Raw genomic sequence first — 25,691 nt, 5'->3', positions numbered from 1 at the left:
AATGTTCCAACTCCGAGATGCTTGCACCAGCCCATAGATCGAGCGTTGGACCTTGCACACCTTGTCAGCATTCTTAGGATCGACAAAACCTTCCGGCTGCATCATATACAATTCTTCCTTAAGGAAACCATTAAGGAATGTCGTTTTGATGTCCATTTGCCATATCTCATAATCATAGAATGTGGCAATTGCTAACATGATTCGGACGGACTTCAGCTTTCCTACGGGTGAGAAAGTCTCATCGTAGTCAACCCCTTGAACTTGTCGATAACCCTTAGCGACAAGCCGAGCTTTATAGATGGTTACATTACCATCCGCGTCTGTCTTCTTCTTAAAGATCCATTTATTTTCTATGGCTCGCCGATCATCGGGTAAGTCAGTCAAAGTCCATACTTCGTTTTCATACATGGATCCTATCTCGGATTTCATGGCTTCCAGCCATTTGTCAGAATCTGGGCCCGTCATCGCTTCTTCATAGTTCGAAGGTTCACCATTGTCTAACAACATGATTTCCAGGACAGGGTTGCCGTACCACTCTGGTGCGGAATGTGTCCTTGTGGACCTACGAAGTTCAGTAGCAACTTGATCTGAAGTTTCATGATCATCATCATTAACTTCCTCTCTAGTCGGTGCAGGCACCTCAGGAACAATTTCCTGAGCTACGCCACTTTCCGGTTCAATAGGATACTTCATCAAGTTCTACTTTCCTCCCACTTACTTCTTTCAAGAGAAACTCTTTCTCTAGAAAGGATCCATTCTTGGCAACAAAGATCTTGCCTTCGGATCTGAGGTAGAAGGTATACCCAATAGTTTCTTTAGGGTATCCTATGAAGACGCATTTTTCCGATTTGGGTTCGAGCTTTTCAGGTTGAAGTTTCTTGACATAAGCATCGCATCCCCAAACTTTTAGAAACGACAGCTTAGGTTTCTTCCCAAACCATAATTCATATGGTGTCGTCTCAACGGATTTAGACGGTGCCCTATTTAAAGTGAATGCGGTAGTCTCTAAAGCATAGCCCCAAAAAGAGAGCGGTAGATCGGTAAGAGACATCATAGATCGCACCATATCCAATAGAGTGCGATTACGACGTTCGGACACACCATTTCGCTAAGGTGTTCCAGGCGGCGTGAGTTGTGAAACTATTCCACATTTCCTTAAGTGTGTGCCAAATTCGTGACTCAAGTATTCTCCCCCATGATCTAATTGCAAGAACTTGATTTTCCTGTCACGTTGATTCTCAACCTCACTCTAAAATTCCTTGAACTTTTCAAAGGTCTTAGACTTGTGTTTCATTAAGTAGATATACCCATATCTACTCAAGTCATCAGTGAGGGTGAGAACATAACGATAGCCACCGCGAGCCTCAACACTCATTGGACCGCACACATCAGTATGTATGATTTCCAATAAGTTGGTTGCTCGCTCCATTGTTCCTGAGAACGGAGTCTTGGTCATTTTACCCATGAGGCATGGTTCGCACGTGTCAAATGATTCGTAATCAAGAGACTCCAAAAGTCCATCTGCATGGAGCTTCTTCATGCATTTGGCACCTATGTGCGGCAGTGCCACAAGTATGTGGGACTATCATTATCAACCTTACATCTTTTGGTATTCACACTATGAATATGTGTAACATTGCGCTCAAGATTCATTAAGAATAAACCATTCACCAGCGGGGCATGACCATGAAACATATCTCTCATATAAATAGAACAACCATTATTCTCGGATTTAAATGAGTAGCCATCTCGAATTAAACGAGATCCTGATACAATGTTCATGCTCAAAGCTGGCACTAAATAACAATTATTGAGGTTTAAAACTAATCCCGTAGGTAAATGTAGAGGTAGCGTGCCGACGGTGATCACATCGACCTTGGAACCATTCCCGACGCGCATCGTCACCTCGTCCTTCGCCAGTCTCCGCTTATTCCGCAGCTCCTGCTTTGAGTTACAAATGTGAGCAACCGCACCGGTATCAAATACCTAGGAGCTACTACGAGTACTAGTAAGGTACACATCAATTACATGTATATCACATATACCTTTAGTGTTTCCGGCCTTCTTGTCCGCTAAGTATTTGGGGTAGTTCCACTTCCAGTGACAACTTCCCTTGCAATAAAAACACTCAGTCTCGGGCTTGGGTCCATTCTTTGGCTTCTTCCCGGCAGCTTGCTTACCGGGCGCGGCAACCCCCTTGCCGTCCTTCTTGAAGTTCTTCTTACCCTTGCCTTTTTTAAACTTAGTGGTTTTATTCACCATCAACACTTGATGTTCCTTTTTGATCTCTACCTCCGCTGATTTCAGCATCGAATATACCTCAGGAATGGTCTTTTCCATCCCCTGCATATTGAAGTTCATCACAAAGCTCTTGTAGCTCGGTGGAAGCGACTGAAGGATTCTGTCAATGACTGCGTCATCCGAGAGATTAACTCCTAGCTGAGTCAAGCGGTTGTGCAACCCAGACATTTTGAGTATGTGCTCGCTGACAGAACTATTTTCCTCCATCTTACAACTGAAGAACTTGTCTGAGACTTCATATCTCTCGACCCGGGCATGAGCTTGGAAAACCATTTTCAGCTCTTCGAACATCTCATATGCTTAGTGTTGCTCAAAACGCTTTTGGAGCCCCGGTTCTAAGCTATAAAGCATGCCACACTGGACGAGGGAGTAATCATCAGCACGTGACTGCCAAGCGTTCATAACGTCTTGGTTCTCTGGGATGGGTGCGTCACCTAGCAGTGCTTCTAGGACATAATATTTCTTGGCAGCTATGAGGATGATCCTCAGGTTCCGGACCCAGTCCGTATAGTTGCTGCCATCATCTTTCAGCTTGGTTTTCTCTAGGAACGCGTTGAAGTTGAGGGCAACATTAGCATGGGCCATTTGATCTACAAGACACATTGTAAAGATTTTAAACTAAGTTCATGATAATTAAGTTCATCTAATCAAATTATTCAATGAACTCCCTCTCAGATAGACATCCCTCTAGTCATCTAAGTGAAACATGATCCGAGTCAACTAGGCCGTGTCCGATCATCACGTGAGACGGACTAGTCAACATCGGTGAACATCTTCATGTTGATTGTATCTTCTATACGACTCATGCTCGACCTTTCAGTCTTCCGTGTTCTGAGGCCATGTCTGTACATGCTAGGCTCGTCAAGTCAACCTAAGTGTATTGCGTGTGTAAATCTGGCTTACACCCGTTGTATTCGAACGTTAGAATCTATCACACCCGATCATCACGTGGTGCTTCGAAACAACGAACCTTCGCAACGGTGCACAGTTAGGGGGAACACTTTCTTGAAATTATTACGACGGATCATCTTATTTAAGCTACCGTCGTTCTAAGCAAATAAGATGTAAAAACATGATAAACATCACATGTAATCAAATAGTGACATGATATGGCCAATATCATTTTGCTCCTTTTGATCTCCATCTTCGGGACGCCATGATCATCGTCGTCACCGACATGACACCATGATCTCCATCATCATGATCTCCATCATCGTGTCTTCATGAAGTTGTCTCGTCATCTATTACTTCTACTACTATGGCTAACGGGTTAGCAATAAAGTAAAGTAATTACATGACGTTTATGTTCACACGCAGGTCATACATAAATTAAGACAACTCCTATGGCTCTTGCCGGTTGTCATACTCATCGACATGCAAGTCATGATTCCTATTACAAGAACATGATCAATCTCATACATCACATATATCATTCATCACATCCTTTTGGCCATATCACATCACATGGCACATGCTGCAAAAACAAGTTAGACGTCCTCTAATTGTTGTTGCAAGTTTTTATGTGGCTTCTATAGGTTTCTACCAAGAATGTTTCTTACCTATGCCAAAACCACAACGTGATATGCCAATTTCTATTTACCCTTCATAAGGACCCTTTTCATCGAATCCGATCGGACTAAAGTGGGAGAGACAGACACCCGCTAGCCACCTTATGCAACTAGTGCATGTCAGTCGGTGGAACCAGTCTCACGTAAGCATACGTGTAAGGTCGGTCCGGGCCGCTTCATCTCACGATGCTGCCGAATCAAGATAGGACTAGTAACGGTAAGTAAATTGACAATATCGACGCCCACAACTGCTTTGTGTTCTACTCGTGCATAGAAACTACGCATAGACCTAGCTCTGATACCACTGTTGGGGAACGTAGCAGAATTTTAAAAAAATCTACGCATCACCAAGATAAATCTATGGAGTTATCTAGCAACGAGGGAAAGGGGAGTGCATCTACATACCCTTGTAGATCGCACGCGGAAGCGTTCAAGAGAACGGGATTGATGGAGTCGTACTCGTCGTGATCCAAATCACCGATAATCAAGTGCCGAACGGATGGCACCTCCACGTTCAACACACGTACGGTTGGGAAGACATCTCCTCCTTCTTGATCCAGCAAGGGGGAAGGAGAGGTTGATGGAGATCCAGCAGCACGACGGCGTGGTGGTGGAAGCAACGGTGTTCTCGGCAGGGCTTCGCCAAGCTCAGCGAGAGGGAGAGGTGTCACGGGAGGGAGAGGGAGGCGCCAGGGGCTAGGGTGCAGCTGCCCTCCCTCCCCCCACTATATATAGGGCCCCTAGGGTTGGCACCGTCCCTAGAGATTGAATCTCAAGGGGGGGCGGCGGCCAAGGGGGGTGGCTTGCCCCCCAAGCCAAGTGGGGCGCCCCCACCCATAGGGTTTCCAACCCTAGGCGCAGGTGGAGGCCCAAGGGGGGCGCACCGCACCAGCCCACCAGGGGCTGGTTCCCTTCCCCACTTCAGCCCATGGGGCCCTCCGGAATAGGTGGCCCCACCCAGTGGACCCCCGGGACCCTTTCGGTGGTCCCGGTACAATACCGGTGACCCCCGAAACTTTCCCGATGACCGAAACTGGACGTCCTATATATAATTCTTCACCTCCGAACCATTCCGGAACTCCTCGTGACGTCCGGGATCTCATCCGGGACTCTGAATAACTTTTGGGTTACCGCATACTAATATCTCTACAACCCTAGCGTCACCGAACCTTAAGTGTGTAGACCCTACGGGTTCGGGAGACACGTAGACATGACCGAGACGACTCTCCGGTCAATAACCAATAGCGGGGTCTGGATACCCATGTTGGCTCCCACATGCTCCTCGATGATCTCATCGGATGAACCACGATGTCGAGGATTCAATCAATCCCGTATACAATTCCCTTTGTCAATTAGTACGTTACTCGCCCGAGACTCGACCGTCGGTATCCCAATACCTCGTTCAATCTTGTTACCGGCAAGTCACTTTACTCATACCGTAATGCATGATCCCGTGATCAACCACTTGGTCACATTGAGCCCATTATGATGGTGCATTACCGAGTGGGCCCAGAGATACCTCTCCGTCATACGAAGTGACAAATCCCGGTCTCGATTCGTGCCAACCCAACAGACACTTTCGGAGATACCCGTAGTGCACCTTTATAGTCATCCAGTTATGTTGTGACGCTTGGCACACCCAAAGCACTCCTACGGTATCCGGGAGTCGCACAATCTCATGGTCTAAGGAAATGATACTTGACATTCGGAAAAGCTCTAGCAAACGAACTACATGATCTTTGAGCTATGCTTAGGATTGGGTCTTGTCCATCACATCATTCTCCTAATGATGTGATCCCGTTATCAATGACATCTAATGTCCATAATCAGGAAACCATGACTATCTTTTGATCAACGAGCTAGTCAACTAGAGGCTCACTAGGGACGTGTTGTGGTCTATGTATTCACACATGTATTATGATTTCCGGATAACACAATTATAGCATGAACAATAGACAATTACCATGAACAAGGAAATATAATAATAACCATTTTATTATTGCCTCTAGGGCATATTTCCAACAATGCGAGGGATAAGAGTTTGTGATGGGTACTTGGTATGTCTTGACTTGTGCGTAGACTCCGACAACGGTGCCAGAAATGGCTCGTTGTCGGGAGTCAAATCTTGACTTGACTTGGCGCGAATCTCCTCGGCAACGGCGCCAGAAATCCTTCTTGCTACCTCTTGAGCACTGCGTTGGTTTTCCCTTGAAGAGGAAAAGGTGATGTAGTAAAGTAGCGTAAGTATTTCCCTCAGTTTTTGAGAACCAAGGTATCAATCCAGTAGGAGATCACATTCGAGTCCCATGCACCTACACAAACAAATAAGAACCTCGCAACCAACGTGATAAAGGGGTTGTCAATCCCTTCATGGTCATTTACGAGAGTGAGATCTGATAGATATGATAAGGTAATATTTTTGGTATTTTTATGATAAAGAGGAATAAAGATGCAAAGTAAAATAAAAGGCAATAGAAATAACTAAGTGTTGGAAGATTAATATGATGGAAGATAGACCCGGGGGCCATAGGTTTCACTAGTGGCTTCTCTCAAGAGCATAAGTATTATGGTGGGTAAACGAATTACTGTCGAGCAATTGATTGAACTAGCATAGTTATGAGAATATCTAGGTATGATCATGTATATAGGCATCACATCCGCGACAAGTAGATTGAAACGATTCTGCATCTATTACTCCACACATCGACCCCCTATCCATCATGCATCTAGAGTATTAAGTTCATAAGAACAGAGTAATGCTTTAAGTAAGATGACCTGATGTAGAGGGATAAACTCATGCAATATGATATAAACCCCATCTTTTTATCCTTGATGGCAACAATACATTACGTGTCGGTTCCCTTTCTGTCACTGGGATCGAGCACCGCAAGATTGAACCCAAAGCTAAGCACTTCTCTCGTTGCAAGAAAGATCAATCTAGTAGGCCAAACCAAACTAATAATTCAAAGAGAATTGCAAAGATAAACCAATCATACATAAAAGAATTCAGAGAAGAATCAAATATTGTTCATAGATAAACTTGATCATAAACCCACAATTCATCGGATCTCGACAAACACACCGCAAAAGAAGATTACATCGAATAGATCTCCAAGAAGATCGAGGAGAACTTTGTATTGAGATCCAAAGAGAGAGAAGAAGCTATCTAGCTAATAACTATGGACCCGAAGGTCTGAAGTAAACTACTCACACATCACCGGAGAGGCCATGGAGTTGATGTAGAGGCCCTTCGTAATCAATGCCCCCTCCGGCGGAGCTCCGGAAAAGGCCCCAAGATGGGATCTCACGGGTACAGAAGGTTGTGGCAGTGGAATTATGTTTTAGTGGTGCTCCTGGATGTTTGGGGGTACGTGGATATATATAGGAGGAAGAAGTAGGTCGGTGGAGCAACGAGGGGCCCACGAGGGGGGAGGGCGCGCCCCCTGCCTCATGGCCTCCTCGATTGTTTCTTGACGCCCACTCCAAGTCTCCTGGATCATGTTTGTTGAGAAAATCACGTTCCTGAAGGTTTCATTCCGTTTGGACTCCGTTTGATATTCCTTTTCGGCGAAACTCTAAAATAAGAAAAAACAACAATTTGGGCTGGGCCTCCGGTTAATAGGTTAGTCCCAAAAATGATATAAAAGTGTAAAATAAAGCCCATTAACATCCAAAATAGATAATATAATAGCATGGAGCAATAAAAAATTATAGATACGTTAGAGACGTATCAAGCCTCTATGTATCCCTATGAGTAGTTGCTATCAATCTTACAAAGTTTTGTTGACAAATTTTTGTCACTCAAATTTTTTTATTTTCAGAAAATTGTACGCGGACATGAATATCTCCAGGAAGTTTGGCTCTAAGAAGAACTCCAAGGGTGTTATTGGGGAGTCTTCTGATAATGATCTCCACCCTCGGAGATTGGCGGAAGTACGGCCGTGTGAATGGCCGCACCCCCGTTCCTGCAAGAGGCTAGAATTCTAGAGGAGTTCATGCAATATATTGCTAATGCCGTCCTCACCGATTTCATCGCAGATGAGTGTGACCAGCACCACATCCTCACAAACATCTTTGTTCAGAGCTTTACTTTCTTGCCTAGAAATAAACCTCCTGAAGTGAACTTTGATTTATATGCTGAAAATCATTAGATACCACTTACTGTGTTTTGTGACATATGCATGATCCCGTCTGATGGGAGCTTGGCTGAGCCTAGGCCGGCTGGGTTTGAGGATTTTTATCGCACTCTGGCAGTGGGTGATGAGAGAGGAGTGTCAGCCACTATGGCTGCTAGCATACACTTTCCTGTCATACATTATTTTGCTTTATTTGCTGCTAAGTGCTTGCTTGCTAGAAAGAAAGTAGGTGCGCTCAGTGCACCGGACTTTGCTATTTTACGCCAAGCACGGGAGGGCGACAACACCTATAGCTTGGGAGCTACTGTGGCTCGTCGCCTCCATCTTAATAAACCACAGGGTGAAATACATGGTGGGATTTATGCTACTCATTTGGCGGCTCACTTCGAGGTTGAGATACGCCCTCATAATTTCCCTCTGACCAAAGTTTACCTAGACCGTGCAGCCATGGATCACCACCATTTTACTGATATAGAATCTCCTCACATCCCTATTCCGTATAACCTGGTTTTTAGTGTGAGGACTCGTGATGTTATTCCATTGCCTACTCCTGCTTTGTTTGATTCTGTTGCCAGGGGAGGATATAGGATTATGCCAGCAGATATCATCGCCTACCGAAACACTCAGGCTGCTGCTGAGGCAGCACACCAGGCACCTCCGAAGTGGGATGAGTGGATGCCCGCTCCTCAGGATCCATATTACCCTTCGGGCTACTGATCAACTACTAAGTTAGGCCAAAAGCCTGAGCTTGGTGGAGTACGTGTTTTCACCGACATTACATTCATGTTTATTTATTCAATTTGTCGGTGTTCGTACTTTTTCATTGTATCATCCATGCTTAGATTAATTTTCTTACTTTCTTCTTGTGTGCTTGAAAAACTTTAGAAAAACCAAAAAAATTAGTTGTAGTTAATTTACTTTCTATGCATGCTTAGTAGTAGTACTAAAAAGAAAATCCAAAAGGATTTTCTTGTTCTTCTTTTGCTTGTTGGGAGTTTTCCCGTGTAAATAGTTTTTCTTGTTTTGCTTTTCACTTTTATTTGCTTGCTAAAGAAAACCAAAAACTCCTAAAATATTTCAGTGTGTTTCTCTGAATTTCTTTCCTTTTTATTCGAGTTGTACCGAGGAGAAGACCACGATGAAAATGTCGAGTGGCTCTCATATGAATAATTGTTGAACTAATAAAGAGCCCATCTTACCTTATCTTCTCCCGTTGAATAAAATGTTTGCACATTCCAGCTTAGTCCCTGGCACTCTTGCACTATTATTATTTTCCTATCATTCGGTCGTGCAAGTGAAAGGCAATAATGACGACATTCGATGAACTGGCCGTGGCAAAAAGAAACTGGTATGAACTCGACTTGTCTTGTTTGTGTAAATATGTTTGACCCAGCGTCCATGATTCGGCCCGTTATGATTAAACATGTTTGCAATGACAATTAGAGATTATAGTTTCTCATGCCATGCATAAGTAGCTGAGAGTTAGTAATGATTTATCTTGGATATCAACATAGCGTTAAAATGATTGTGATGTAGTATGATGATGTGGTATCCTCCTCCAAATGTTCGAGTGGCTTGACTTGGTACATGTTCATGCATGTAGTTGAATCAAAACCAACACAACCTCTATAATGTTTATGTTCATGGTGTTCATATCCTACTCATGCTAGTGTCCAATGTTACTTATGCATAATGCCTGGTCATGATCGTTGTTGCTCTCTAGCTGGCCGCTTCTCAATCTTAATTGGTAGCCTTCGCCTGTACTAAGTGGGAATTCTGCTTGTACATCAAAAACCTTGAACCCAAAGTTATTTCAGATGAGTCTACCATACCTACCTATATTCGGTATTACCTTGCCGTCCTAAGTAAATTTGCATGTGCCACCTCTAAAAACTTCTAAAAAAATTATCCGTTTTATGTGCCTGGATCGTTCATGGAACGACAAGAGGTGGTCAATATCTTCCATGCTAAGCGGGTTATTCTCAGGTCGAGTGTTTATTCACTCGCCATCGCACGAGAAAATGGACGGTAATAGGGATGCCTAGTCCCAAAATGCAAACATGAAAAAGAGTTCATCTCTAAAATAATTAAACAAAAACTCCCAATGGAGTCAAAACCTTTACTTTTACCACTTTGGAACCACCACTAGCGTGCTTAGCATGGAAGATGTTGATAACTGATGGTCATGAAGTGAATGAGAAGGGTGCATGTCTTAAAATATCATTTATCTCTGTTTTAAAAATCAAGCTCTGGCACCTCTGCAAATCACTGCTTCCCTCTATGAAGGGACCTTTTATTTACTTTTATGTTGTGTCATCACCCTCTAAAACAAGCGCCAGAAACTGAGTAGAGCACAACGGTCATGATTTATGCATTGTGTGTAGCTAATGTTGGGTGCATCATGACTGGATATTTTCTACCATGAATTACAATGTTTAGTCGCTGCTTGAACTTTGGAGGTGCTCTGCATTTATGTTTTGCGGTCTCAGAAAGGCTAGTGAGATACCATTATTGTCATATTATATCATGCTTGTTTTGACAACATGTTGCCATTCGAGATATCTTATTATTGCTCGCTAGTTGGTTATGTCATTGATATGAGTCATTATAATCTTTGAGACTTATTGTCGACATGGTTAGTTATAATGATTGACTGAAACCTGGGTGCTGTTTAAGCTTATTTATGCAAACAAGAGCAAAAGAGTTCATAAAAGTTTTTCTTTCTCACTTTCAGTTTATCAACTGAATTGCTTGAGGACAAGCAAAGGTTTAAGCTTGGGGGAGTTGATGCGTCTCCAACGTATCTACTTTTTTCTCATGTTTTTCCTCTTGTTTTGGACTCTAATTTGCATGATTTGAATGAAACTAACCCCGGTCTGACGTTGTTTTTAGCAGAACTACCATGGTGTTGTTTTTGTGCAGAAATAAAAGTTCTCAAAATGGAACGAAACTTTGCGAGGATTTTTTATTCCAATAATATGAATTTCTGAAGCCAAGACCCACCAGAGAGGGGACCCTCTCCTGGCGCGCTCAGGTGGGTTGTACCCACCTGGTGGCCCCGCTAACGACCCCCCTGATACTATCACATATTTCCAAAAAAAATCAGGGAGAAAGAATTATCACGATCCACGAGACGGAGCCGCCGCCAAGCCCTGTTCTTCCTCGGGGAGGGGGGCAGATCTGGAGTCCGTTTGGGGCTCCGGAGAGGGGGATCTTCATTCTTCGTCATCACCAACCAATCTTCATCGCCAATTCCATGATGCTTCCCACCGGGAGTGAGTAATTCCTTCGTAGGCTCGATGGTCGGTGAGGAGTTGGATGAGATTCATCATGTAATCGAGTTAGTTTTGTTAGGGCCCGATCCCTAGTATCCACTATGTTCTTAGATTGATGTTGCTATGACTTTGACATGCTTAATGCTTATCACTTTGGGCCCGGGTGCCATGATTTCAGATCTGAACCATTTATGTTATCATAATTATATCCACGTTTTAGATCCGATCTTGCAATTTATAGTCACCTACTACGGTTATGATCCGGCAACCCTGGAGTGACAACAACCGGGCCCACTCCCGGTGATGACCGTAGTTTGAGGAGTTCATGTATTCACTATGTGTTAATGCTTTGTTCCGGTTCTCTATTAAAAGGAGGCCTTAATATCCCTTAGTTTCCAATATGGACCCCGCTACCACGGGAGGGTAGGACAAAAGATGTCATGCAAGTTCTTTTAATAAAGTACGTATGACTATTTATGGAATACATGCCTACATTATATCGATGAACTGGAGCTAGTGTCATATCGCCCTAGGTTATAACTGTCTCATGATGAATATCATCCAACAACTCACCGATCCAATGCCTACGAATTTATCTTATATTGTTTCTGCTAAGTTACTATTGCTATCATCACTGTTACACTTGCTACAAATTACTGCTATCACTCTTACTGTTACAGTTGCTGCTGTCACTATTATCAAAACTATCAAACTACTTTGCTACTGATCACTTTGCTGCAAAAAATTAATCTCCAGGTGTGGTTAAATTGACAACTCAGCTGCTAACACCTTCAAATATTCTTTGGCTCCCCTTGTGTCGAATTTATAAATTTGGGTTGAATACTCTACCCTCGAAAACTGTTGCGATCCCCTATACTTGTGGGTTATAACACCTGTTCACAACGCTCAGCCCTGGCCATGATGACATGACCAAGTTCATCTCTGAATACCACACCCGAGCAACCATAGTTATTTCTAGGTGTAGAGGCCCCGCCGAGATTGGCCTTGAGTTTACTGTCATCAGGTGGTTTCCACTTCACTGCATTGTCACCCTTTTCCCCTCATAATGAAATATTGCATATATTCTAAGAAATCAACACATACCCGTCCGATCACTTCATTCACTAGGAATGACATCTCACCTTCGTGAACTTTGTTTCTATTATTCCACCAGTTTCACCAAAGGGTGACTATTTGGGCCATAGTATTTTCACTTAGCCTCCACAAAGAGTCCATCATTGCATGCACACCCGAAAAACTTTCAAGTTGCTCCATCACTTTTTCCAACTCCAGACCGCGCCATAGCTCCTTCACAACCTTACACTTTATGGAAAGGTTCCTTCCATCCTCCTCAGCTTGACCACAAAAAAAAGAATTTCACTTCCTTCAACTTCAGTCCCCGATTATGAAGGTTAGTACAAAGAGCAAGTGATTCATGTTTCATCCTCAAGATGAACATTTGGATTTGCCTCGTGCATGGCATTTTCCAAATATGCAACCATGATTGGTCACCCCGCCTTTCAAGTTGTCTGACTTCTGTAGAATTGCAACCCGGGCCTCCTTTACATGACTGCTTGTCTAGCTGCACATGAAGCTCGTAAACACTTTTCACTAAATGTTCTTCTTTTTCGAAGTGCCAACACCTTCCCATAGAGGCATTCGCAGGATATGTGTTGTATCATCTGGCCAGAATGTGTCAAGGACGATCTGTTCATCCCAATTCCTGGAGATAGGGCATATTAGCTCATTAACATGAGTTAGGAGACTTGCTCCTCTCATTGTGATGATTCGCCTAGACGAGGCCCCAGGTATCCAAGGGTCAGCCGAAATATTCATTCTTGTTCCGTCTCAAATCCTCCAGAGACACTCGGTATTTTTTTCCATCCATGTTAGTTGAACGCCATAGTGATACTTTGCAACTTGATTAGAAACCACACCTACCATGATGTACTACATAATTACAAAATAGTACGCCATTTCAATTAATGTTGTGCTATGTAACAATCACCGCCTTCTACCCCCACCAACATTCCTGGTATATAGCTCCGCCACCAGTAGCAATGCACGTGGCACTTTGCTAGTTCCTCCAATGTAGTATTGACTTTTAGCTAAGTTTTAGCGAGGATGATTATCCTGAAACAGAACGCATGGAAATGGGCACTTCTATCCTATCTAGTGTAAACATCAAGGTTGTCTAGCTAGTGTGGCATGAAAGAATTGTCATCGATTAATGTTGAAACGTCATCAACAAGTGAAACCTATGGCTATCACTGGCAAGATGGGGACGCCGTTAAGGGATTTCAACACATCCTAACATCCACACTTAGCTGTTGGATCCACAACAACCGTAGCTGGAAGAGTGAAGCCGAGAAAACCCACCGAAGCCAACCAAGAGGCTCCGACATATAGGCAAGCCCTAAACTAGGGGGTCACTCCCTAAACTAGGTTCAAGAAGAAGGAGGCTATTCTCATGTGCAAGTGAAGGATGAGAAAACATCACTTGAGAAATTTGGAAGGGCTGGGAGGGCCAAATACGAGGAAAGAAATGCATGCTCAATGCCCAAATCACCTTCCTCCGAACGAGGAGGAGGAAGTAGACAAGAAGAACCATCGAAGGATTGCCAGAATAATAAATAAAGGAAGAGGAAGATCAACTTTGGCAGCCTGAGAAACCAATGTTAGGGGATTTAGTTTAGGAGCAAGGAAAGAGAAACACATGCACACTATTGGCTAGGGTGGCACCACCACGGGCGCCTAACCAAAGACAAACAAGAGCGACAAGGGATAAAGGAACTGGATCTCAAAGATCTAGGCCTGGAGGACCTGGGTTACCCCTGCCGCCTCAAGAAAGGCGATCACACGTACGTAGGATTCTCCGACGAGAATCCACCGAAGGGTTGGCAGATCGAACTGAAGGACAAAGACCAACAGGAGTCGAAGACCGACAACGACAACTTCCTAACTTGAAAAGGTGCCATAAATGACGCAATCCAGGAAACCCCTAAATACTACAACTAGGGGAGCAAGGGGTTGCCCTACTCACCGTCGGTGAAAGCCAAGAGGGAGAGGGGTGGGGGCGATGGTTAGGGGGGGGTCTGGAGGTGCTCCGGATGTGGAAAGAACGAGGAGGGCATTATAAAGGTCCCTCAACCTTCTCATCAATGCATGTGGATCTATTTATTTTATCATATAAATCCATGATCTACGCGCACTAAATCACCAGCTATATCGACACCATGTGTTTATGTAACTGATTCAGTGACGGTACATATTTTGTCACATATAAGTGGATAGTGGATACTCAGTATTGTTTGCCATACATATTAGTTGAACGCCATAATGATGCTTTGTGACGCGATTAGAAACCGCACCTACCACGACGTACTACATAATTGAAAAGTAGTACACCACTTCAATTCAATTTGTGTTATGTAGCAGTCTCCACCTTCTGCCCCTCCAACATTCCTGGTCTAGCTTCGCCGCCGATAGCAATGTATGGGGCCCTTTGCTAGTTCCTCTAATGTAGTATAGACTTTTAATTAAGTTTTAGTGAAAATGATTGTCCTGGACCACGACACTAGAAAACGGGCACTTCTATTCTACCTAGTGTAAACAACAAGGTTGTCTGGCTAGTGTGGCAAGAAAGAACCGTCATCGATTAATGATGAAAATGATGAAACATCACCAACAAGTGAAAACCTATGGTTGTCACCGACAAGACGAGGACACCGTTAAGAGCTTTAAACACACCCTAACGTCCACACTTGGCCGTTGGCTCCACAACAACTGTAGTTGCATGAGTGAAGCCGAGAAAACACGCCGGAGCCATCCAAGAAGCTCTGACATCCAGCCAAGCCCTAAACTAGGGGGGCACTCTCTCAACTAGGTTCAAGAAGAAGGACATTATTCTCATGCGCATGTGAAGGATGAGAAGGAAAGAAATGCATGCTCAACGCCCAAGCCACCTTCCTCCGAACTAGGAGGAAGTAGACAAGAAGAATTGAAGGATTACCAAAGGAATAAATAAAGGAAGAGGTAGATTAACTTTGGCAACTAGAGAAACCAATGGTAGGAGATTTAATTTAGGAGTAAAAGAAAGATAAACATACACACATTATCGACTAAGGGTGCCACCGCCACGGCCGCCTCACCAAAGACAAACATGAGCGACAAGGGCTAAAAGAACTAGACCTCAAAGATCTATACCCGAGGGACCTGGGTTAACCCTCCACCCCTCTGAAGAAAGGCGATCACACGTACATAGGCTTCTCGAACGAGAATCCACCAAAGGGTTGGCGGATCGAATTGAAGGATAAAGACCAACGATAGGCGAAGGCCGACAATGACCACTTCCTAACTTGAGAAACTACCATAAATGACGCAATCAAGGATAAAAAACCTAATTAGTACAACTAGAGGAGCAAGGGGTCTCCCTACTCACCACACCAGCAATGAAGGTCGAGATAGAGGGGAGGGGGCCGATGAGGGGGGGGGGGTGTCTGGAGGAGCTCGAGAGGCGGAAAGTACGAGGAGGGAACACAAAGGTTCCTCAATGTTATCGTTAATGCAGTTGAATAAGTTTTCTTCATCGCTAGAAGCGCATGATCTACGCGCACTGCATCAACAGCTATAGCGACACCATGAGTATATGTAACCGATTCGGCGACAAGATTGGGTGGCTAGTGTGGCAAGAAAGAACTGGTCCAACGAGCCAAACGAACCCCACTGAGAGATAATCCGAGGGCGTAAATGCAAGAAGTCCATTGAGAGGGGGAGCAGGAGCACGGGCGCCGTGAACTGAAGCGGCAGGCGGAGGAGGGAGACGAGGCCGGAGCGGAACGCTGGCAAAGCCACTCCCCCGTTCCGCTAGAAGAGAAGAGAGATGAGATGGGAGAAAGAGAAATTACGCGTCGCCCACCAACGAGCCCCACGCCTCCACCCTTCTCCTCCCCCCGCCCCGCCCCGCATCATCCCCCCTCCACTCCCCTCCCCACCCTCGGCACATCATCCATCCTCACTCCGCACGGGCCCAGCCCAAATGCTCCCCCCACCCTCGTCTCTCGCCGCAAACCCTAACCCTAGCCCCCCAACCCCTCGCCGCCGCACCAATCTTCGCCGCGCCGGCGGCCGCTCCCCTCCGAGGTAACGACACGCTCTACCCAGGGTTCCTGCCCGCTGCCGCCGCCGATTTCGGTCCATTTGGTTTCCTCCGCGCCCGCCGCGCGCTTGCTCGCACCGAGGGGTTTTCGGGGGGTTTTGGGGTGCACGCGCTGGTTCCGAATCCGTCCGAGTTGCTCGCCGGCGCGCCCGTGGGCGGTCCCGTGTTCGCTCTGGGCGGGGATTCGAGGTCCCAACCTGCTATCGCCGCTGCTTCTCTCGGTGTACGCATATGCTCTTGCTGTGCTACCCTGTTTGCCGGGGTTCGGGGATGGGGCTCTCACAGTTCCTGGTCGCCTGCTTGCTCGGTTGATTGATGTATCTGTTGATTCGGTTGATTGATGTATCTATCTGCAATTACTGTTTATATGGTGCCATGATTGTGATGTGGTTTCATTTCAATGCACGCAAGTACAGCGCGGCCTTGGTCCGGAGATAGGCGCGTTCCGCGATGGATGGGCTCGGGAACTCTGCGCTGAACGCCTCAGAAGCGGTGATGAAGAGGCCCAGGAGCGTCGCGTCCAGGAGGCCGAGGCCCAAGGAGCAGCTCGCTTCCGAGTACAAGGACATATCGTGCGCGCCGTCGCGGAGCATTTCCCCGGAAGATGAGGCAGCTGCCGAGGCCAGCGGGCACCGGCGCAAGGAGCTGTACCTCAACGGGCCTGAAGGTAGGGGCTCCACCCACCATAGGAATGCCCTGTCCAAGAAGATAAAGAAAGAGGAGGGATCTGCAGGGGATATTGATATTGGCCACAATCGGAGCAGCAAGCCCAATGATGCCAAGCATATTACTCATGGTGTTCTTGCACTGGCCTCCTCAAGAAACCCTGGATCGACTGATGCCTCGCAGTTGTCCTCAAGGGACACCCCTGTGCCAGTGGAAAATAGGGTGAGAAAAGTTAAGCTCAAGGTTAGCGGACTTAACCGAATCATACCGAAACAAGAGCCTGTTGACGTTGGCATGCCTGGCACATCGGATGTCTCTTTCCATCGCCAAAAGCAGAAGGTTTGTTGTTTCTACTTGACGGAGAAACCTGCGCAAACGGAATATGCTATCATATAGAAACTTGCTTAATTTTTTCAAGTAGAACTAAGTATTGTCTGTAGGTAATTGGTGAGAGATGCTTTTACTTGTCATTTCATAGTAGTACAATGTACTTATTTTAGAGCTCATATGAAATAACTCAACCCCATCCAATTATCGCTGATGTGAAAACAAGACTGATACAGCTGTAGCAACGATTATTCTTTTGTCGCTTGTCGGAATGGTAGTATTTACTCTAGTGACGTAATCTTATATGCGTATCAGTCAATGTCGTTTTTCTTTCGGTTCAACTCTCTTGTCTATGCCTTTGCAAAATGCCCTGTTATAGTTTCACTTCGGTACTGATTGACTGAAATGGCAAATATGAGGTGCTACTATTTAATTTATGTTGATAGCTTTGAAAACTGCCCATTTTCATTTTTTGTCGGTACTATATTTAATTTATAACGACTACTCTGTCGGTTGTCGGAATGTTAGTATTGTTGTAGTGAAGTAATCTTATATGCCAACGAGTTAATGTTGTTTTGCTGTTGGTTCAACTCTCTTGTCTATGCCTTTGCAAAATTCCCTGTTTTGGTTTGCCTTATTTTATCTATGCCTTTGCAAAATGCCCTGTTATGGTTTGCCTTATCTTATCTATGCCTTTGCAAAATGCCCTGTTATGGTTTGCCTTATCCATGCCTTTGCAAAATGCTGTGTTATGGTTTATCCTATATATGCCTTTGCAAAATGCCCTGTTATGGTTTGCCTTACCATGCCTTTGCAAAGTCCCGTGTTATGGTTTATCCTGTATATGCCTTTGCAAAATGCCCTGTTATGTTTTCTCTTAGGTATCTGATTGACTGAAATGGTAAATATCAGGTGCTATTATTTAATTTATGTTGATAGCTTTGAAAACTGCCCGTTTTCATTTCTTGTCTGTACTATATTTAATTTATAACGACTACACTTTTGTCGGTTGTCGGAATGGTAGTATTTGTTGTAGTGAAGTAATCTTATATGCCAATGAGTCAATGTTGTTTTGCTGTTGATTCAACTCTCTTCTATGCCTTTGCAAAATTCCCTGTTATGGTTTGCCTTATCTTATTTATGCCTTTGCAAAATTCCCTGTTATGGTTTGCCTTGTCTTATCTATGCCTTTGCAAAATGCCCTGTTATGGTTTGCCTTATCCATGCCTTTGCAAAATCCCGTGTTATGGTTTATCCTGTATATGCCTTCGCAAATTGCCCTGTTTTGGTTTCTCTTAGGTATCTTGACTGAAATGGTAAATATGAAGTACTATATTTAATTTATGTTGATAGCTTTGCAAACTGCCTGTTTTCATTTTTTTGTTGTGCTCTAAGTGGGTCCCTTCTTTTTATAGGATTCTGGTGAGCAGAAACATCACAGCACAAGAAAGGATAGTCATGGTAATCAAGTTGATGGAAAACGTGGAGATAAGCATGACATTTCACCATCTTCTGACCTGGTTCGCAAAAGCAAAAGGGTCCCTAAGAAGCGAACTCTTGATTCTGATGATGAAGATGATGAATTACGTTATCTTGAGAAACTTAAAGCGGCTAAAGCGGCACCAGAACAGCCCATGGCTACTGACCAGCCTCTAGCTTATGGTTATGGTGAGGATGGTCTCAGGAAAAAGAAGCTCTCCAAGGTTTCTAAAAATAAGAGCACTCCTTATGAAGTGGACAACGACTTCACTATGTCACAATTTAGCAGAGATGTTAGGAAGAAGGTGAAACTGGAGGATACCAGTGATTTTATTGTAGAGGAGGAATTTGGGTTGGATGAGTCTGATAGATTAATTGAAGCTGATTCACCTTTGGGTGTAAAGATTGAAGCTCCTGGCCTAACAACAAGGCAGCGAGCCCTCCAAGGCAGGGGTGGCCATGGTGAAAGCATGATTGAATTTCCCGACGGGTTACCAGCTGCTCCATCATCTAGAAGTACAGTTCCTAGAATATGTTAATACGAGTATATTTATTGATAACTAATGTGCTGTATCTCAGAAGAAAATGCTAAATGGTCTTGGTATTTAACGCTGCAGGGCAAAAGGATAAGCTTTCAGATGTGGAGATACAAGCCAAGAAAGCAGAAGTGGCTCAGAGGCGTAAGATGCAAGTAGAGAAGGCAGAGAGAGAGCAACAGGTTTTGTTTTTCTTCTGGCTCATTGCTTCCTTTCTTTTTTTATGTTGGGTGACCCAATTTTAATGGTCCCTACTGTACAGGCTGAAGCAATGAGGAAAATATTGGGGATTGACACAGAGAAGAAGAAGGAAGAGAGGAAGCAGAAAGAACGTGAAGACAAGGTACAATACATCAGAGTTGTATAGTAGCTGTCCTTTCTTCCCTTGCTAGCTATAATGGCAATTGCATTAATTTTTTTTCTCATTCTTGCCACGCAGGAAAAGCAAGCAAAATTCGAGGAATATAAAAGAAGCTGCATCCAGTGCGTAATGCGACCAGAAGGAACAATTGTTACATTCCCTGATACCATGGGCCTTCCTAGCATATTTAACTCTAAACCTGTCAGGTTAAATACAATGCCTACTTCTGGCTATTTTACATGCATCATTTGCGAGTGACTAGTTCATTTTGATTCTCATTGTGGTAACGTGTGCTTACATTCAACACCCCTGGCTTGGCTTTCATTTCTCCAGTTACCCACCTCCAAGAGAGAAGTGCGCAGGCCCCTCATGCCCCAACCCTTACAAGTACCGTGACTCCAAGACGAAGCTTCCCCTCTGCAGCCTGGAGTGCTACAAGGCCGTCCAGGGAGGTGGTGGGACGATGGCGTGCTGATGCTACAGAGTTGATGGTGCAAGTAACGCGCAACCGCTGGCGGACATGGAGGAGCTGGAGAAGTGCATCTCACCCAATGCCCTGCCTGTTTTGCCGTTTTTGCGTTGCCTTTGCTAGTCTGAGGATTGAAAACCAACCGATGACAGATGATGTTGAGGTGCCTGCTGCTGATTTCCTTTGTTGGTCCTCGTGGATGTATGTATGTATGTAGCAGTGCCGTGCAAAAGAGTCTGGTTTATGTGCTAGTATGTGACAAGTGGAGGATTAGCCATGAATTGTGTACAGTAATGGTCCGGCTTGACGCTAGTGCGTTGTTGGCCATGATGGGATGAGTTGTACAATGCGTTGTGAATTTGGTCTCTGGGCGCAGCTGTCTTAGGGCCCGTTTCTGTAGACTTATGCAGGAATGGAGGTAGACCTGCATCCTCTGCTTGGCAGATTGTGCCGTAGTCTTCTTTTCTAGATGAATTGTGCTGGGGCCTGGTAAGGATGATGGCCAAATGCTGCGTGTTAACTTGGACTTTTACTCTATTGAAATTTCGAATTCGGTATGAGAATCCGAAGATGGCCAATAATAATTATGAGAGCAGAAAATAGGTGCATGGACTGGGCGTGGAAGATGGAGATCGAATTGGAGGTGTATGCCTAACAGGTCCAAGACAGGGAAAGGACCCAAGACCAAGCTAAGCCAGGAGTCAAACAAAGCCTATCCCAAGCACCTATCCACCCACCACCACCAGGACAACAATTTTGGTATACAGATGACGCAGAAAATTGGCAAGCCATATGTAGAGAGAGTTGCTTGTAGCTTTGGCCAGACACAAGCACAGCACAAAACCATCATCCCACGAGCAGATCGACAGGAGTGGGAAGAGCAAGTTTAGGACCAACCAAGGATGAAGAGCAGCACGCTGGTGGCGATCCTAATCCTCCACACCATGACGGTCATGGGAATCCTCTCACACTCTCAGGCCGTCGACGGTACGTTCGCTGCTGATGCTTACCGTCCGTCCCAATTTACGTATCTGTCTCGCGCGGAACAACGTCTGATTCTATATCTGCTGCCTGTGCAGTCGATTTCCCCAAGTGCTGCGACAACTGCAGCACCTGGTCGGGGGGCATGTTCTGCGACGAAGTCGGCCCCAAGTGCCGCAACGGCTGCGCGAACTGCCACGTGGTGCAGACGACCCCCGTGAAGACGTTCCGGTGCGGAGATGCACGCGCCGCCCACTTAGGGCATCTCCAGCCGCGCCCCCAAAAAAGCCTTTCCAGACGTTTTTTTTGCGCCGACGCCGAAAAATCGGCCCAGTCGCGCCCTCAGGAGCCTGATTTTCGCCGGCTTGGGCCGAAAACAGCGCCGGCGGACTCAGGCCGAACCCGGCGCGCTGGGGGGCGCCCGGGGGCGCCGGGGCGAACTGTTTTGGCGCGAAACAGCCGCGGGCCCGCCGCGTCAGCGACTCTACCCTCTTCTCGGTCCTTCGTCGTCCTCATCGCCTCGTTTCCCGCGGCGAATCAATGCCAAAGCTGCCGCGCTGCCGCGCCGGTCAGCCTGCGCCATTGATGCCTCACGGGCGGCGCAGTGAAGACCGGATGACGCGCGTCCCTCGCCCTCCCTCGCCCGCCACGCGTACTCACGGCGGCTCGCGCACGAGCGGCGCCTCGGCCTATATAAGACGCGCCTCAGAGCACTCGGCGACTCGTACTCTCTCGCCGTCGTCGTTCCTCCCTCGCCTCTCTCGCCGTCGTCGTTCCTCCTTCTCTTCTCTCTCGCCGTCTCCAGCACCCATGGCCGAGCGCTTCCCAGGTGACGGCGCGGCGGCGAACGGCTTTGGCCGCCGCCATCTTCACGAAAGCGAGGCTCGCCTCCTTTTCGAAGCTGAGTACCCGGTCCCGCCGGACATGCGGGTACCCGGGGCGTGGAGGATCAGCGCCGGCGACGTGCCGGTGCCCCCGATACCCACTGGCGCGGTGCGGCGTGCGGAGATCGCACGCATCCGCTCGTCCCTGCCACGTGCGGCGAGGGAGGGGCCACGGTACGTCCCCGACAGCCCGCTCTGGGAGCCCTACTTCCGCCGCCGTCACGCCGAGCAGCTCGAGGCCACCAACGGCATCGAGCCCTCCGGCAGGCTCAACGCCGTCGGCCGGCGTCGGTGGTGGGGCGTGCCCGGGCGCATGTTGGAGGCCGTCCTCGAGTACATCGAGGACGGCAACACGCCGCGCCTCGAGTACCCCGCTCCCCCGTCCTTCACACGCCGCCGGGGAAGCTCCTGGACCCCGAGGCGCATGGAGACCCGGGGGTCCTCCTCCTCGTCCGGCGGCTCCCCCTGCCTCCACCTCCGCCCCGTCAAGCCGGAGCCCCAGGGCGCGCCTGTCAACGCGCGCACCCGCAGCTTCGGCATCCGCATCGGCGACAACGCCTCCCTCACCGGCCGCTTCGTCCTCGTCGAGCCCAAGCCAGAGCCCAAGCCGGAGCCCGGCCTCCCCGTGGAGTACGAGGAGATAGCCCGGCGTGGCTTCTCCGACGAGGACGCCCTGCGGTGGGCGCGGGACGACTACCTCCGCGACGAGATGGTCCGGCAGCGCCGGGCCCTGGAGGAGATCGCCGTCCGCAAGCGTGGGCGCGAGGACGAGCACGGCGTCGTGGTCCTCAGCGACGACGACGACGACGCCCCGGACCGTCCAACCCGCCGCGCCAACCGGGGGAGGGATGCAGCAGGGACGGCGGAGGCGTCGGCGGGGGCGATGACGACAACGACGACGGTGACTACACGCGGTTCTACCGCCTCCTCGGCATGTAGAACCGCGTGGGCGGGCGGCGAGGCGGGCGGTGAGGGAGACGGCGGGGGTAGCCCGCGGTAGTTTTGCCCTTTTTTTTAAAGTATGTTTAAATTTGAACGAACTCGCCGATGTTTGTGTTAAATTTGAGTCGTGTTTGCACCGTATTTGACTTTTTTAAAATCCCGTGGGGAGCCGCGACTGGGGGGCATCACGCCCCCAGTGCGCGGTTTAGCGCCGGTGCGTTCCCAGGGAGCGATTTTTTACTCCTCCTGGAGGGCCAACGGCTGGAGATGCCCTTAGACACGCCTTGCCCGCCGCCGTGCAAAAAGAACTGATCCCTCCAGCTCCCTCGGACAGTGAGATCGATGTTGCGCCCAAAACATAAAATAAAAAGGAGCAATCCTAGACCTATGTACAGTTACGTGAGGTTTTTACGTAAATGCTGATGAGATGAGCAGAGCCACGCTCAGCGACAATATAGTTGATGCTGCTTTAAATAAACAGTCTTCCTAAGTCTCGTTGATGCTATATCTATGAGATTTTACATTGAAATCCATGTAAAACTATCTTTTTAGTTTATTTTTTCTCTTTTAATGTTATGTCACTTGACTGAAACTTGGTTAAATTTTAGTCGACTGAGATCTAGCCATACCATTTGAATAAATAAACACTGGTATTACTTTATATATACGTCTCCGCTTAATCAAATAAAAAGATCAGTTTTATTTATTGAAAGTTTTCTCCCAAATAAAAATCAGTTTATTTGTGCGATACATTTGTGCTGTCCAGTGCGCAGCGATGAGGGGAACCTTCTCCGTGCTCAAGCATATATCTACGATTGTCACACTCGGTTCCAGTCGGAATAATTATTTTTTCCAACGTAAGGATAAATTCCAGCTTTGTGTCGAAAGATCTTTTATTAGGGGTAAAAACCTGATTTATTCATCAAAATCCATATGAAGTGGGACACGTCTTGGGTCGTGGGGGACGCCAAACCAAACGTGGCGACCCGGACCTCTAGAGAAATTTTTTTGGCTAAACTATGTGAAGGAAATATGCCCTAGAGGCAATAATAAAGTTCTTATTTATATTTCCTTATACTTCCTGCGTTTCTTTTTACTCGACATATAAGATTTGGTCAAAGTCAAACTACACAAAGTTTGACCAAATTTATATTAAAAAATATGAACGTCTACAATATTAAAACTATATAGTATGAAAATACATTTTGTGGTGCATCTGATAATATTGATTTCATATTGTCAATGTTTACATTTTTAATATAAAGTTAGTCAAACTTTACAAAGCTTGACTTTGACCAAACCTTATATGCAGACTAAAAAGAAACGGAGGGAGTATCATGATAAATGTTTATTATTCATGCTAGAATTGTATTAACCGGAAACTTAGTACATGTGTGAATACATAGACAAACAAAATGTCACTAGTTTGCCTCTATTTGACTAGCTCGTTGAATCAATGATGTTTATGTTTCCTGACCATAGACATGAGTTGTCATTTGATTAACGGGATCACATCATTAGAGAATGATGTGATTGACTTGACCTATCCGTTAGCTTAGCACGATGATCGTTTAGTTTGTTGCTATTGCTTTCTTCATAACTTATACATGTTCCTATGACTATGAGATCATGCAACTCCCGAATATCGGAGGAACACTTTTTGTGCTACTAAACGTCACAACGTAACTGGGTGATTATAAAGGTGCTCTACAGGTGTCTCCGATGGTGTTTGTTGAGTTGGCATAGATCAAGATTAGGATTTGTCAATCCGATTGTCGGAGAGGTATCTCTGGGCCCTCTCGATAATGCCCATCAAGATAAGCCTTGCAAGCAATGTAGGTAATGAGTTAGTTACGGGATGTAGCATTACGGAACGAGTAAAGAGACTTGCCGGTAACGAGATTAAACTAGGTATTGAGATACCGACGGTCGAACTCGGGCAAGTAACATACCGATGACAAAGGGAACAACGTATATCATTATGCGGTTTGACCGATAAACATCTTCGTAGAATATGTGGGAGCCAATATAAACATCCAGGTTCTGCTATTGGTTATTGACCGGAGACATGTCTCGGTCATGTCTACATAGTTCTCGTACCCGTAGGGTCCGCACGCTTAACGTTTGGTGACGATCGGTATTGAGTTTATGTGTTTTGATGAGCCGAAGGTTGTTCGGAGTCCCGGATATGATCACGGGCATGACGAGGAGTCTCGAAATGGTCAAGACATAAAGATCGATATATTTGAAGCCTATGTTTGGACATCGGAAAGGTTCCAAGTGAGTTCGGGCATATACCGGAGTATCGGGGGGGGGGGGGGTGTTACCGGAACCCCCCGGGAGTATATGGGCCCTAAAGGGTTTTAGTGGAGCGAGAGAGAGGCAGCCAGGGCAGGCCGCGCGCCCCCTCCCTCTCGGTCCGAATCGGACTAGGAAGGGGGGGGGGGGCGCCTGATAACCCACAAGTATAGTGGATCGCAACAATTTTCGAGGGTAGAGTATTCAACCCAAATTTATTGATCTGACACAAGGGGAGCCAAAGAATATTCTCAAGTATTAGGAGCTGACTTGTCAATTCAACCACACCTGGAAACTTAATATCTGCAGC

General features: G+C 46.3%; 2 protein-coding genes across 2 annotated transcripts; both read left to right on the top strand.

The window, feature by feature from the left end:
* Positions 1–16,194: 16,194 nt before the first annotated feature.
* LOC123105593 (INO80 complex subunit B) lies at positions 16,195–20,746 on the top strand. The gene is made up of 7 exons (XM_044527682.1): positions 16,195–16,422; positions 16,855–17,443; positions 18,847–19,426; positions 19,528–19,628; positions 19,709–19,789; positions 19,886–20,013; positions 20,141–20,746. Exons 2-7 carry the CDS (start codon positions 16,889–16,891, stop codon positions 20,280–20,282), a joined length of 1,587 nt encoding a protein of 528 aa, XP_044383617.1. The 5' UTR covers positions 16,195–16,422; positions 16,855–16,888; the 3' UTR covers positions 20,283–20,746.
* A 124-nt stretch (positions 20,747–20,870) lies between these two features.
* LOC123105594 (uncharacterized) lies at positions 20,871–21,850 on the top strand. Its single transcript, XM_044527683.1, has 2 exons — positions 20,871–21,263; positions 21,356–21,850. The coding sequence occupies exons 1-2, from the start codon at positions 21,179–21,181 to the stop codon at positions 21,841–21,843; spliced, it is 573 nt and encodes a 190-aa protein (XP_044383618.1). The 5' UTR covers positions 20,871–21,178; the 3' UTR covers positions 21,844–21,850.
* The last annotated feature ends 3,841 nt before the right edge of the window (positions 21,851–25,691 follow it).

This window comes from Triticum aestivum, chromosome 5A (assembly GCF_018294505.1).
Source record: "Triticum aestivum cultivar Chinese Spring chromosome 5A, IWGSC CS RefSeq v2.1, whole genome shotgun sequence".
NCBI classification, from domain to species: domain Eukaryota; kingdom Viridiplantae; phylum Streptophyta; class Magnoliopsida; order Poales; family Poaceae; genus Triticum; species Triticum aestivum.
Note: the sequence above shows the minus strand (reverse complement) of the source record. Positions and strands in the feature narration are given on the sequence as shown.

What these genes read in the sequence shown, in the direction of transcription:
- LOC123105594 (XM_044527683.1), top strand. Translation starts at nt 21,179, where the DNA reads ATGAAGAGCAGCACGCTGGTGGCGATCCTAATCCTCCACACCATGACG. An exon ending in ACACTCTCAGGCCGTCGACG is followed by an intron (nt 21,264 to 21,355) that starts GTACGTTCGCTG and finishes CTGCCTGTGCAG; the next exon opens with TCGATTTCCCCAAGTGCTGC.
- LOC123105593 (XM_044527682.1), top strand. Translation starts at nt 16,889, where the DNA reads ATGGATGGGCTCGGGAACTCTGCGCTGAACGCCTCAGAAGCGGTGATG. An exon ending in TCCATCGCCAAAAGCAGAAG is followed by an intron (nt 17,444 to 18,846) that starts GTTTGTTGTTTC and finishes TTCTTTTTATAG; the next exon opens with GATTCTGGTGAGCAGAAACA. An exon ending in AGAAAGAACGTGAAGACAAG is followed by an intron (nt 19,790 to 19,885) that starts GTACAATACATC and finishes CTTGCCACGCAG; the next exon opens with GAAAAGCAAGCAAAATTCGA.